This window comes from Myotis myotis, unplaced genomic scaffold, assembly GCF_014108235.1.
Source record: "Myotis myotis isolate mMyoMyo1 unplaced genomic scaffold, mMyoMyo1.p scaffold_m19_p_7, whole genome shotgun sequence".
In the NCBI taxonomy this organism is placed as follows: domain Eukaryota; kingdom Metazoa; phylum Chordata; class Mammalia; order Chiroptera; family Vespertilionidae; genus Myotis; species Myotis myotis.
Genome location: NW_023416379.1, coordinates 86,221,745 through 86,233,982, shown reverse-complemented (window position 1 = coordinate 86,233,982; position 12,238 = coordinate 86,221,745). Strand labels below are relative to the sequence as shown.

The 12,238-nt window shown below is 37.4% G+C and overlaps 1 protein-coding gene across 17 annotated transcripts in view; it reads left to right on the top strand.

Moving 5' to 3' along the window:
- UBR2 (ubiquitin protein ligase E3 component n-recognin 2) overlaps positions 1-12,238 on the top strand; it is a 122,946-nt gene that overhangs the window by 41,001 nt on the left and 69,707 nt on the right. For 12 of the 17 annotated variants that reach the window (XM_036318133.1, XM_036318120.1, XM_036318128.1 and 9 more), the window contains 4 exons: positions 915-1,028; positions 5,258-5,353; positions 9,686-9,816; positions 12,057-12,195. In XM_036318133.1, the coding sequence (XP_036174026.1) occupies positions 915-1,028; positions 5,258-5,353; positions 9,686-9,816; positions 12,057-12,195 (480 nt within the window). The remainder of the gene's footprint in view (positions 1-914; positions 1,029-5,257; positions 5,354-9,685; positions 9,817-12,056; positions 12,196-12,238) is intronic. The other 5 variants (XM_036318123.1, XM_036318124.1, XM_036318121.1 and 2 more) reach the window with 1 other exon arrangement.

The following is a 12,238-nucleotide window of genomic DNA, read 5'->3' as shown; positions in this document are numbered from 1 at the left end:
CCCTCCTCCCTTGCTCCATCTACCACCTTTAGATGTTTCAGTGCACAGATCGCTCAGGTGTATTTGTGCATTGAACAGGGAATATTTTGTTGTGATATGGCTGCTCAAATTCTTGAAATTTCAGGGGGAGAGATCAGGGGAATCTTTCAGGATGCCACTACTCTGATACCACTTACATTTAAGTCCTTTATCCATTTTGAGTTTATTTTTGTGTATGGTATAAGAAGGTGGTCTAGTTTCATTTTTGTGCCTGTACATGTCAGATTTTCCCAGCACCATTTATTGAATAAACTGTCTTTACCCAAAAAGAAGAAGAAAAAGAAGTATAAATATTGAACACTGCAAGTGGTGCAAAGGTTTTTTGTGACCAGGCAGTCTACTTTTGTAGTTCCTGAGCTTCCTTTTCAAAGAAGGATATTTAGGGAGTGTAAGAAAAGAAAAATAAACGGTCTTTCTAGTTTTTATTGCTTACTTCCTCTAATGCAGATGCAGCACTCTTATTGGACTATTCTAGTTCTTATAACTCTTGAATCTGGCATATTACATTATAGCACTGTAACCTGCTAGCATAAAGGCCAGCATTATACCAATTTAGCCAAAATCCAGCCCCCAAACCCTCATGATTTCCCTAATTAAGAAACTTACATATGTGAGCATATTTTATCTCTTTAAAATATCTATTGTTTACTAGTTCACTACAAGGTAGCTTATTTTATTTTGAATCACTTCTATTAGCTTATAGGCATATTTAAAATAAGCTTTAAACTATTGAGAGGTTTGCCATTTTTTAAATTTCATCCCTCCAAAGAAATTTAAACACTCTAGCAATGTTATTTCCTTAACTTGCTTTTCTTATAATCTGAGAGCCCTCAGCAAACATTTACTGACAAGATGCTTTATGATTTTTTTTTAAGATGACAACGTCAGGAGGTGGAGGTTTCTGTGACTGTGGTGATATTGAAGCTTGGAAAGAGGGTCCTTACTGTGAAAAACACAAACTTAACACCTCTGAAATTGAGGAGGAAGAGGTAAAAACAATTCTCAAAGTTTTGTGTGTGTTTTTTAAGGAAATACTATTTAACCATGAGTTTAAAATACTTTGAGACATGGGAATAAGGTTATAATATGAGCAATGGATAAGAAAAATAGTCCTGTCACTAATAGTGACCAGGTATACTTTAAAAGTTGTTTGCATTTAATGATGCTCTACCATTGCTAATAGTACACACTTGAAATTTTGGAAATTTAGTTTAATTCAGCTTTCTTTAAGTTCTCATTTATTATTGAAGGGATTACTTTTCCTATATGTGTAGACCACTTAGTTGGTTTTTGTATATTTGTGTTGTAACTATCTTTAGTCTTTTCTATAGCCATATCTGGCAGCCAGTTCTAATTGTCATCTGGTAAATCAGTGATATTGGATGTTATGCGACCAAGTGTAGAGGTGATAGCTCAGAACAAATTATACTCACTCCATCTCTAATAAATTGTTGATCTTGTATTATATTTCCCTGATATTTATAAGGATATATTTATACTACTGGTAAATAAGTACTTGACTCTCTGCTGCTGCTTGTGACAATTTGATGTTTGAGTCAAGATCCTTATTTCAACCCTGGCTAGTGTTGTTCAGTCATTAGAGCGGCGGCCTGAGCTCTGAGGGGTCATGGGTTTGATTACCAGTTAAGGGCACATACCTGGGTTGCAGGTTCAATCCCTGCCCTGGTGGGGTGCATGCAGAAGGCAGCCAATCAGTGTGTCTTTCACATCAATGGTTGGTGTGTGTTTATTTCTCTCTCTGTCTTTCTCTCTCTCCCCCTCCTTCCTTCCTCCCTTCCACTCTTTCTAAAAATCAATGGAAAAAATATCCTCAGTCCACTTTTGTATTTCCTGAGCTTCCTTTCTTTTCAAAGAAGTCTATTTAGGGAGTGTGAGAAAAGATGAGAATTAACAAAACAAAACAAAAAACAACAAAAAAGATCCTTATTTCAAATTTTATTTTTAAATGGCTGAGAGATGGGTACATTCGAAGTACTTCTGTGTTATTAGTAGGTCTAATACAGATTTGAGGCGTAAATAATCCTTCCTGGCCGAAACCGGTTTGGCTCAGTGGATAGAGCGTCGGCCTGCAGACTGAAGGGTCCCGGGTTCGATTCCGGTCAAGGGCATGTGCCTGGGTTGCGGGTATATCCCCAGTGGGGGATGTGCAGGAGGCAGCTGATCGATGTTTCTAACTCTCTATCTCTCTCCCTTCCTCTCTGTAAAAAATCAATAAAATATATTTTTAAAAAAAATAATAATAATCCTTCCTGGTGCTCATACCTTATAGGTCTCAAATATTTTAACAGAACAACCAAGACTTTATGGTGTAGGACAATGTCTTTTAGACTGTGTTCCACCATGTTTTGGACAGATAAAATTGTGCACAATTATTCAATGGTATAGAAAACATATATCGTGTGTTTTATGTGCTTTGTCTAAGCGATCTAGAATTTGCTACAGAGAGACAAGTGGCCAGGGTTTTGGATTTCTTCACTCCTTTTAGAGCAGCTTCATTTTTATCATATTAGAGGCCCGGTGCATGAAAATTCTTGCACTGGAGGGGGTCCCCAGCCCAGCCTTCCCCCTTTCACAATCCGGAAGCCCTCAGGGTATGTCCTACTGACAGCTTATGGGGAGCAGGCCTAAGCAGCAATCTGGCCTCCCTCTGTGGGAGGCGACTGGGCCGATCATGGGAAGGCACTGCCCCCATCAACCCACTGCTGCTGCCACTGCCGGCCGCTCCGGCAGGCCCTCGCTTCTTTGTGCTGGCCCCGCCCCCCTGCCCACTGATGGGCAGGGGGGCGATGTGGAGCCAGGCCAGCAAGGGGAGGGGCTGTGGGAGGTTGAGGCAGAGCAGGTCGCACCCCATCTAGCCTCTGTGGAGGCATGGTGCCAGGAGCAGAGGCAGAGGGTCCCATTCCTGCTCCTGCAGTGGCCCTGCCTCTGCTCCCACTCCCACTCCCACTCCCGGGGAGGTGTTGCCTCCTTTCCCATGCTGCCGCTGGCCATAGGCCCTCACAGCCGCTGTGGCTTTGTTTACATGGACGTCTGCTCTAAGTAGCATATTATCCTTTTCTTAGTATAGATATCAGATTGGAGTTCTGTATGTAAAATTATAAACAAGACAAATGAATATATATTTGGAAAAAAAGGGGTTTGCTTTAAAAAGAAATGAAAACCAGTATAAAACATTAGGACTATGGGAGAAAATATTTGCAAATCATATATCTGATAAGGGTCTATATCCAAAATGTATATCTTACAACAACAAAAAGACAACCTAATTAAAAATGGTCAAATGATGCCCAGCCAGTGTGGGTCAGTGTTTGAACGCCACCTTGTGAACCAGGAGGTTATGGTTCAATTCCCAGTCAGGGCACATGCCTCAGTTATGGGTTCGATCCCCAGTGGGGGGCAAGCCGGAGGCAGCCGATCAATGATTCTCTCTCATTGTTGATGTTCCTTTCTCTCTCTCAAATCAATAAAAACATATTTTTTTAATGGTCAACGGACTTGAATAAACATTTGTCTGAAGAAGATACAATACAAATGATCAGTAGACACATGAAAACATGCTCAACATTATTAGTCAAGGAAATGTAAATCAAAAGCACAATGAGTTATCCTAGATGGCTGTAATAAAAATTTAGAAAAGGAAGTGTCGGTGAGGATGTAGAAAAATTGTAATCCATTGTACATTGCCAGTGGAAATGCAAAATTATTTCAATGCTGTGGAAAAGTTTGGCTTTTCTTAAAATGTTAAGCATAGAATTTCTATAGGAGCCTGTCCTCAAAATTTTAAACATAGAATTGCCATATGAAACTAATTTCACTCCTAGGTATATATCCAAAAGAATTGAAAACAAGTATTCAAATAAGTACATGAACATGAATGTTTGTGGCAGCATTATTCACCATTGCCAAAAGGTGGAAATTGTTGAAATATCTAGCATTAAATGGATAAATAAATTGTGGCATATACATACAATGTAATATGACTCAGCCATAAAAAATGAATAAAATACCAATACATCTTAAAACATGAATGAACCTCCATAACATTATGCTAAGTAAAGTAAACCAGATACAAAGTCACATATTGTATAGTTCTATTTATATGAAATATCCAGAATAGATAATATTGTAAAGACGGTGGTTGCCAGGAACAGGAAAGGGAAGAATGGGGAAAAACTCTTAATGGGTAAAGGGTTTTATTTTGAAGGAATAAAAATGTTTTGGAACTAGCCCTCGCTGGTTTGGCTCAGTGGATAGAGCATCAGCCTGTGGACTGAAGGGTAGGGTTTGATTCCCGTCAAGGGCATGTATCTCAGTTGCTAGCTTCTCCCTGGGCCCTGGTCAGGATGCCTGCAGGAGGCAACCAATCGATGTGTTTCTCTAGGTCTTTTACTCTCTCTTTCCACTCTCTCTAAAAATCAATGGTAAAATATCCTCAGGTGAGGATTTTAAAAAAAATGTTTTGGAACTAAATAGAGGTGTTAGTGGCACAAATTATGTCTATACAAAATACCACCGAATTGTTCACTTTAAAATGGTTAATTTTATGTTCTATGAATTTCATCTCAATAGATTATTTAAAAAGAAATATTTTAAGACTTCTGTTAGCTTTTTATCTGTTTTAAGGTAGGCTTAAAAGAGTTTTCTAAGAAAAATTATGAATCTGCCTGCAGTTACTCTGTTGGCTTTATCCTCATACTTTAGTAGGGTAGCTATCAAAAAGTGCAGACTTTGGGTAATTTCTTGAATTTTAAGAATATAACAGCAAGGTCACTTGCCTGGCTGAAGCTACATGGCCCTGCCTAGAGAATATATACTCCACAGAAACTTGACAGAGAATAAAACCTCTGGACTCTACCACTTAATTCCTATTTAAGAATTCAGTTAAGAGAAATGAGGTCTTCAGGGATAAGATTATAAGGTAAGATAAAAAGACTAGTGGCCCGGTGCACTGGGCCTCTAGTAGTTTTTCTATTTTTAAATAGTTGAAAAAATCAATAGGATAGTATTTTGTGGCATGTGAAAATTTTATGAAATTCAAATTGCAGTGTCCATAAATGAAATTTTATTAGCACACAGTGACATTTAATTGTTGATGTATGATCTATAGCTGCTCTTTTTCTACAGTAGCAAAATTGAGTAGCTAAGACAGAGAACCCTGTAGCCTGCAACAACTAACGTACTTACTGACTCTTCACAGAAAAGGTTTTCTGACACCAGGTATACACGAGTAGAAGCGTTTATTATACCTGATTCCCACTCACTAAATGCCATCTCCTGTGCTTGGGTGTGGAGGGTAAGTCAGGAGGCTAGTGGGATAGTACCTCTTCTAGTTGAGACCTACCACATACTATATGACCTACTATGTAGTGTCTCCTTTGTTGATCTTCTTCATAAGAATCATACCAAATTTCTCTTAGATCTCTGCATTAGGAAATGTTATGTTTCTCTTGGTTTGAACCTAATAATTGATTATGTTTCCTTTTGTTGAGGCATCTGGAAAACAGAGCCAAAATGTTTGGAAATAGAGCCTGTCTTTAGTAGCTATATGAAAACTTATGATCTGAATTTATAAATAGGTATTATCTTGACTTCAGTTTATTTTCCTACCTTTATTTTTCACTTTACCTGCTTTGTATATCTATTTTTCAATTCTATTATACTGCTTATATTCTTCAGTTGCTATAAATACTTTTTGGAACAAAATTTAATTCAATAACAAATATTAACTGAATGAGCAACCTCAGCAAATACTTTTTAATCTAAAATTTTCACTTTGCTGCTCTCATCTCATTAGAATGCAGATTAGTGATCTTTTGTTGTTTGCTTTGTTTTTGTTTTTTGTTAATATCCTCACCCAAGGATATTTTTCTCATTGATTTTAGAGATACATTGATTGGTTGCCTCCTGCATGTGCCTGACCAAGCCGGATTGAACCTGCAACCCAGTATGTGCCCTTGACCAGGAATCCAACCCAAAACCCTTTGGTGCACTGGCCAGTGCTCTAACCACTGATCCACACCAGCCAGAGCAAATGCAGATTAGTAATTATTAATAGCTAAATATTATGCTAAGTACTTTACTTGGTTTATCTCATTTAGTTCTGAGAACAGCCATATAAGGTAAATATTGCTGGTACCAATATTCTATATCTGCAGAAGCTTGAGTTTTAAGAGAGATTAAGAAACTTGCTCAAAGTGTCCCACATAGTAAGTGCTGGAGCAGTGCTTTAAGCTTAGGTAGTATAGGCTCCAGTAATGGAACTTTTTTGACAGTACCTTATACTGGTTTTTTAAAACATTTTTAGCAGTGGAATTGCTATTTTAAATAAGATTCTAATTTTTAAAATTACAATAATAAGACAGATAAAAGTGGTATTATTAATAAATTTTTTTTTTAAGTTGAAATGTATATTATTTACTTGTTAAGAAAGATTATTCAGGCCCTAGCCGGTTTGGCTCAGTGGATAGAGTGACAGCCTGTGGACCAAAGGGTCCCGGGTTTGATTCTGGTAAAGGGTACATACGTTGGTTGCAGGCTCCTCCCTGACCTGGGCCCTGGTCAGGGCTCGTGCAGGAGGCAACCAATCGATGTGATTCTCTCATATCAATGTTTCTTTCTGTCTTTCCCTCTCTCTTCCATTCTCCCTAAAAATCAATGGAAAAATATCCTCGGATGAGGATTAACAAAAAAAAGAAAAGAAAGATCATTCAGTCCTGGCCAGTGTGGCTCAGTTGGTTGGGGGTCATCCCATGCACTGAAAGGTTGCTGGTTCAATTCCAGGTCAGGGCACTTGTCCAGATTGCGGGCTTGATCCTCTGTGGGGGTCATGCGGGAGGCACCTGGTGGATATTCTGCTCTCACATCGATGTGTCTCTCTTCCTTCCTCTTTCTCTAAAAATCAAGTTAAAAAAACAAAACAAACAAAATTTAAAAAACTAGTCTGTAAAAAAAAAGGAAAGATAATTCTAGTTTGTTTCTAGTTTTAGTTGGGTGGTATGGAGAAAATCTTCATCCATGCCTTATTCACATATGAAAATAGTTAAACTATTATAATACATGTTTACATTTTAAAAATTTAAACATTATAGAAGTGTATTACATAAAAGATGAAAATTTTCCGTAATTTCCACTACCCTCAGAAATAACCACAGATAACATTTTTGATGATAGAGGTATGCCTCTCGCATTCTTTTAATTTGAAAGAAGAGTAAATCAAAGTTGATTCACAAAGGTTTGCATTCTCTAACATAAATATAATCAAAGAACTGTAATTATTAATGATAGTTGATGGTACAACATAGGATAAGATGGTCATTTATTTACTCATTCTAGCTGATTTATGTTATGATACGAGCACTTTGAGCAGAAATCTTTCCTAATCTTTAGTTTACCATTGTACATATGAGTAGATTTACACAGCCTAGCATCTCTTCACTGCAAAAATAATTCTTAGTGACCATTTTGCAAGAAGATAACATATGCATACAAAGATAGCACGGGAATCTATATTCTTTGGCCTGCCTCAAACGGGGTTAATGTAGCAACAAAATTACCAGTCGGTGATTCCTAATATGTAATATAACACTTTTTAAAATATATATATGTTTATTGATTTCAGAGAGGGAGGGAGTGGGAGAGAGAGAGCTAGAAACATCAATGAAGAGAGAGAATCATTGATCGGCTGCCTCTGCATGCCCCCTACTGGAGATGGAGCCCGCAACCTGGGCATGTGCCCTTGACTGGAATTGAACCCAGGACCCTTCAGTCCGCAGACCAACGCTCTGTCCACTGAGCCACACCAGCTAAGACAATTGATGTGTAATTTAAATAGGAAACAGCTCTACCAGGCCTTGGGATTTTGCAGAACAGAGTTTGGGTACTACTGGCTTGGATTCTCAAGAATTGGCAGTTGTTTCTTCCCCAGGATCATTTAATTTTTATGAATCCTGTTTATTGTAATTCTTCAATCTTCTAAATGTTATGGGACAGAATTGTAAGAAAAGGAGTGACTATATAGTAAGATACTATTCTTAAGGTTCTGTTTTCTATTTTGGTGTAGTTTGAGGCTCATATTTTTACTAATATCCACTCTTTTATGAATCCGCAGGAGGTACCAGTTCTAGTTTCTTTTTGTACAGGTGGTTGCAATATGTTAACAGTTTCTAAAGTCTTTATCGGAAATAGTAGTAACCCTTGCCAGTAGGATAAAAAAAGATTTTTTTTTTTTTTTTGAGACATAAAAAGCAGCCAGTTGAGCCCTAGCCCATTTGGCTTAGTGGATAGAGTGTAGACCTGCGGGCTGAAGGGTCCCAGATTCGATTCCAGTCAAAGGGCATGTACCTCAGTTGCAGGCTCCATTCTTGGCCCTGGACAGGGCTCGTGTGGGAGGCAACCAATCGAAGTGTCTCTTTCACATCAGTGTTTCTCTCTCTCCGTCTCTTCCCCTCCCTTCCACCCTCTCTAAAAATCATTGGAAAAATATCCTCAGGTGAGGATTAACAAAAATAAAATAAAAAGCAGCCTGTTGAGAAGAAATAGAGGTAAAAAGTAAGACCTCAAAAAATATTTTTTCTTTTTGAAAGAGGGAGAGAGAAATATTGATTGGTTGCCTACTGCACCTGCCCCAATCCTGGATCAAATCCACAACCTGGGTAATGTGTCCTGCCAGGGATTCGAACCCACGGCATTTTGGTGTACTGACAACACTCCAACCAACAGATGCAATTTGGCCAGGACCTTCCTTACTTTTTTTTTACTTTTCCTTACATTCTTCAAGTCCTAGGAATCTTTGTCCTTTTCCCTCCATTCTTTTTATCTCCCATCTCCATTTGTTTTATATCAGTTCCACTAGGCTTATCTTTGTGTAGCCTTATGTGTATTTGCAAGAATGTGCTGATTCTCATTCCGTGATGTTAGAACATACTAATCTTTTATATGAGACATGAATATAACACTATTTAGCCATTAAGCTAAATAATGTGTTTAGATTTAAGATAAAACATTAAGATTAAAAACATTTTGCCAACCATGACTGAAAGATACCATGATAAACTTAGTACATATATGTTTATAGAAATTTTTTTTTACATTAACCTAGAAATTTAGTAACTTACTGTTAAATCTAAAGAAGGAGGTAACCTGTTACATGCATACACAACCTATGAGTGATTTTTATAACTTCAAAGCAATTTTCTGACCTTGTTGACTTCTCATCTTCGTAATCCTCAAAATCAGGTTCTTTATCCTGTAAAACTAAGTTGGTTTTTTGTCCTTGGACAACATTCCTTTGTTTATTCTGGAAATTAGGGATTAGGAAGCTATAAAGACGGTTTGATGTTAGGTTTTAAAGATCCTGGAATGTCATTCTAAAGTTTTTAGATTTATTCATTAGACATTGGCGTGCCATTGAATATTTTGGTTCAATTGATTTCAGAATTGGGATTATAATTTAATAAAACATTTTAGGAAGCTTGATTTGGTAGGATGTAATATTGAAGAGAAGCTTAAGCTGAAAAATCAGTCAGCTTTTTACAGTAATATTTTGAGAGGTGGAGGAAGAATGGGAAAGAGGAAAATTAATGTGCATTTAACAAAATTGCATTTTCTTTTTCTGTTCTTTTTTCAGGATCCTCTCATTCATTTACCAGAAGATGTGATAACAAGAACTTACAACATTTTTGCTATTATGTTTCATTATGCAGTAGAGATATTAACCTGGGAAAAAGAAAGTGAATTACCAGCAGATTTAGAGATGGTGTAAGTACAACCACTTATTTTTTTGTATTTGTATTTCCTCACACTCAGTTTTAACCATTTTTCTTCTAATTCCTCATGTTAACTTTAATATAGCTAGGATAGAACATAATCTTTTTTTTTTTTTTAATATATTTTATTGATTTTTTTACAGAGAGGAAGGGAGAGGGATAGAGAGCCAGAAACATCGATGAGAGAGAAACATCGATCAGCTGCCTCCTGCATGCCCCCCACTGGGGATGTGCCCGCAACCAAGGTACATGCCCTTGACCGGAATCGAACCCGGAACCCTTGAGTCCGCAGGCCGAAGCTCTATCCACTGAGCCAAACCGGTTCTGGCAGAACATAATCTTTTCTTTTGCAATAATTAATTTTCAGCAGAACAGTAATCTTGATTTTATACTTTTAAAATATGTGTGATCCTCTTAATTGGTAGCAGTTTCTCCCTGTTGGTTGGTTGGCTTAGTTGGTATATAGCCATATTTAAGCTATGTCAAAGCTCAGGCATAAGCAATTTTCTCTTCTTTGTGTGGTAAAACTGGTAAGTTAATTCTACAATTCCTTTTATTTTGTCTGTCAGGTAAGATTAGGAAATGAGCTCTTTGATGTGAGTTTTCTGGTTTGACTAAATGCTCAAACTCATTTTTATTCTAAAATTTTATAAAATATATTCCACACTTTGAGCTTCTTTAGTGTACATCTAACATATTTACCATTTGTACTTAGATTATTGAGGAGGTCACAGACTTGTGACTGGAAACTGTATTCTGCCGTAGCTCTATTACGGCTAAAGGCTTGCTTTTTCTGTGAGTGTGCTTGCCTTAGGCAGTCTTCTCTTCTACTTTTAACTGTAACCAGGCTGTCAGAATTGTTTTCATAGTTAAAGTTGAATACAAGTTGGATGGAATGAGAGTCTGAAGGACATTGGTGTTAGTTCTTTTTTGTTTTCTCAACAGTGATTCAGATAATTAGTTGCGGGTTAAGTGTTTTAATAAAATGTTGAAAATGAATTAGTACCTCATGACTTTATCTTCATGTACTTCAAGTTGGGAACCATTCATTGATCTAAGAGACTAGAAGAGGTTTTGTTTTTTGGGGGGGATTTTTTTGTTCATTTTTAAGTTCAGGATACCAGCATAGAAGAGAAAGAATCTTGCTTCTTTGTACTGTTTTCGCTTCTTAGTAAATGGCATTCCTTCTATCAAAATTTTCTACTCTTCATCTCCATTACTACTATCATAGTCTAAATTACATTAATTTCATTTTTGGACAATATGGCCTTCCTAACTGGATTGCCATAGCCACTCTTGTCCCTCACGGTTCATTTTCCACTCTGTAAGGCAAACTGACCATATCTCCTTTTCAAATTCTTGATTGCCCTTAGGATGGCATAATCAAATTAATTAGAAAGTTTTTTAGATTTCTGCCTCTTTCCAGATTAATCTCCCCCTTCTTCTCTGTGCTCCAGATCCTGATATTTACCTTCACCACCTTGTGGCCTTTGCTTACACCTTCCTCTAGCCCAGGGTTTCTCAATCATAGCACTGCTGGCAGTTGAAGTCAAATTAATTCTTTATTATGGGGACTGTCCAGTGGATTGTAGAATAATTAGCAGCATCTCTGGCCCTACCCATCAGTGATTCTCAACCTTCCTAATGCCGCAGCCCTTTAATACAGTTCCTCATGTTGTGGTGACCCCCAACCATAAAATTATTTTCATTGCTACTTCATAAGTGTAATTTTGCTACTGTTATGAATTGAATCGTAATGTAAATATCTGATATGCAGTATGTATTTTCATTGTTCGCGACCCACAGGTTGAGAACCGCTGCGACTAGATGCTAGTGGCACTCCCGTCCTAATCATGATAACCAGAATTGTTTCCAGACATTGTCAAATGGTCAACTGTGGGGGGTGGAGGAGAATTATTCCCTTTTAAGAGCCACTGATAGCCAATTGTGACTTCGGGTCTCAGATTACTTCTCTGGCAGTTCCTCTTTGAGCTCCCAGACCTGTTTTACCCTGCTCTAGCATCCTAACTTCAATAAAAGCAGTTCACATAGAATTATATGTCCAATATCTATCTTCCTTACCAGATAGTAGTGTCATAGAACATGGGGACCATGGATGACTGGTGTAGTTAGTACTAGCACATTCCCTAGAACAAAGTATGCTCTTTGTAAATTAGCCTTGAGCAAGGAATATACAAATAAATAATGTATCATTAATATTTGATCCCACAGAGAGAAGACTGACACCTACTATTGCATGCTGTTTAATGATGAGGTTCATACCTACGAACAAGTTATTTATACTCTTCAGAAAGCTGTTAACTGTACACAAAAAGAAGCCATTGGCTTTGCAACTACAGTAGATCGAGATGTAAGTAATTTTTTTATTAAATTGATGTCACATAATAAAATAG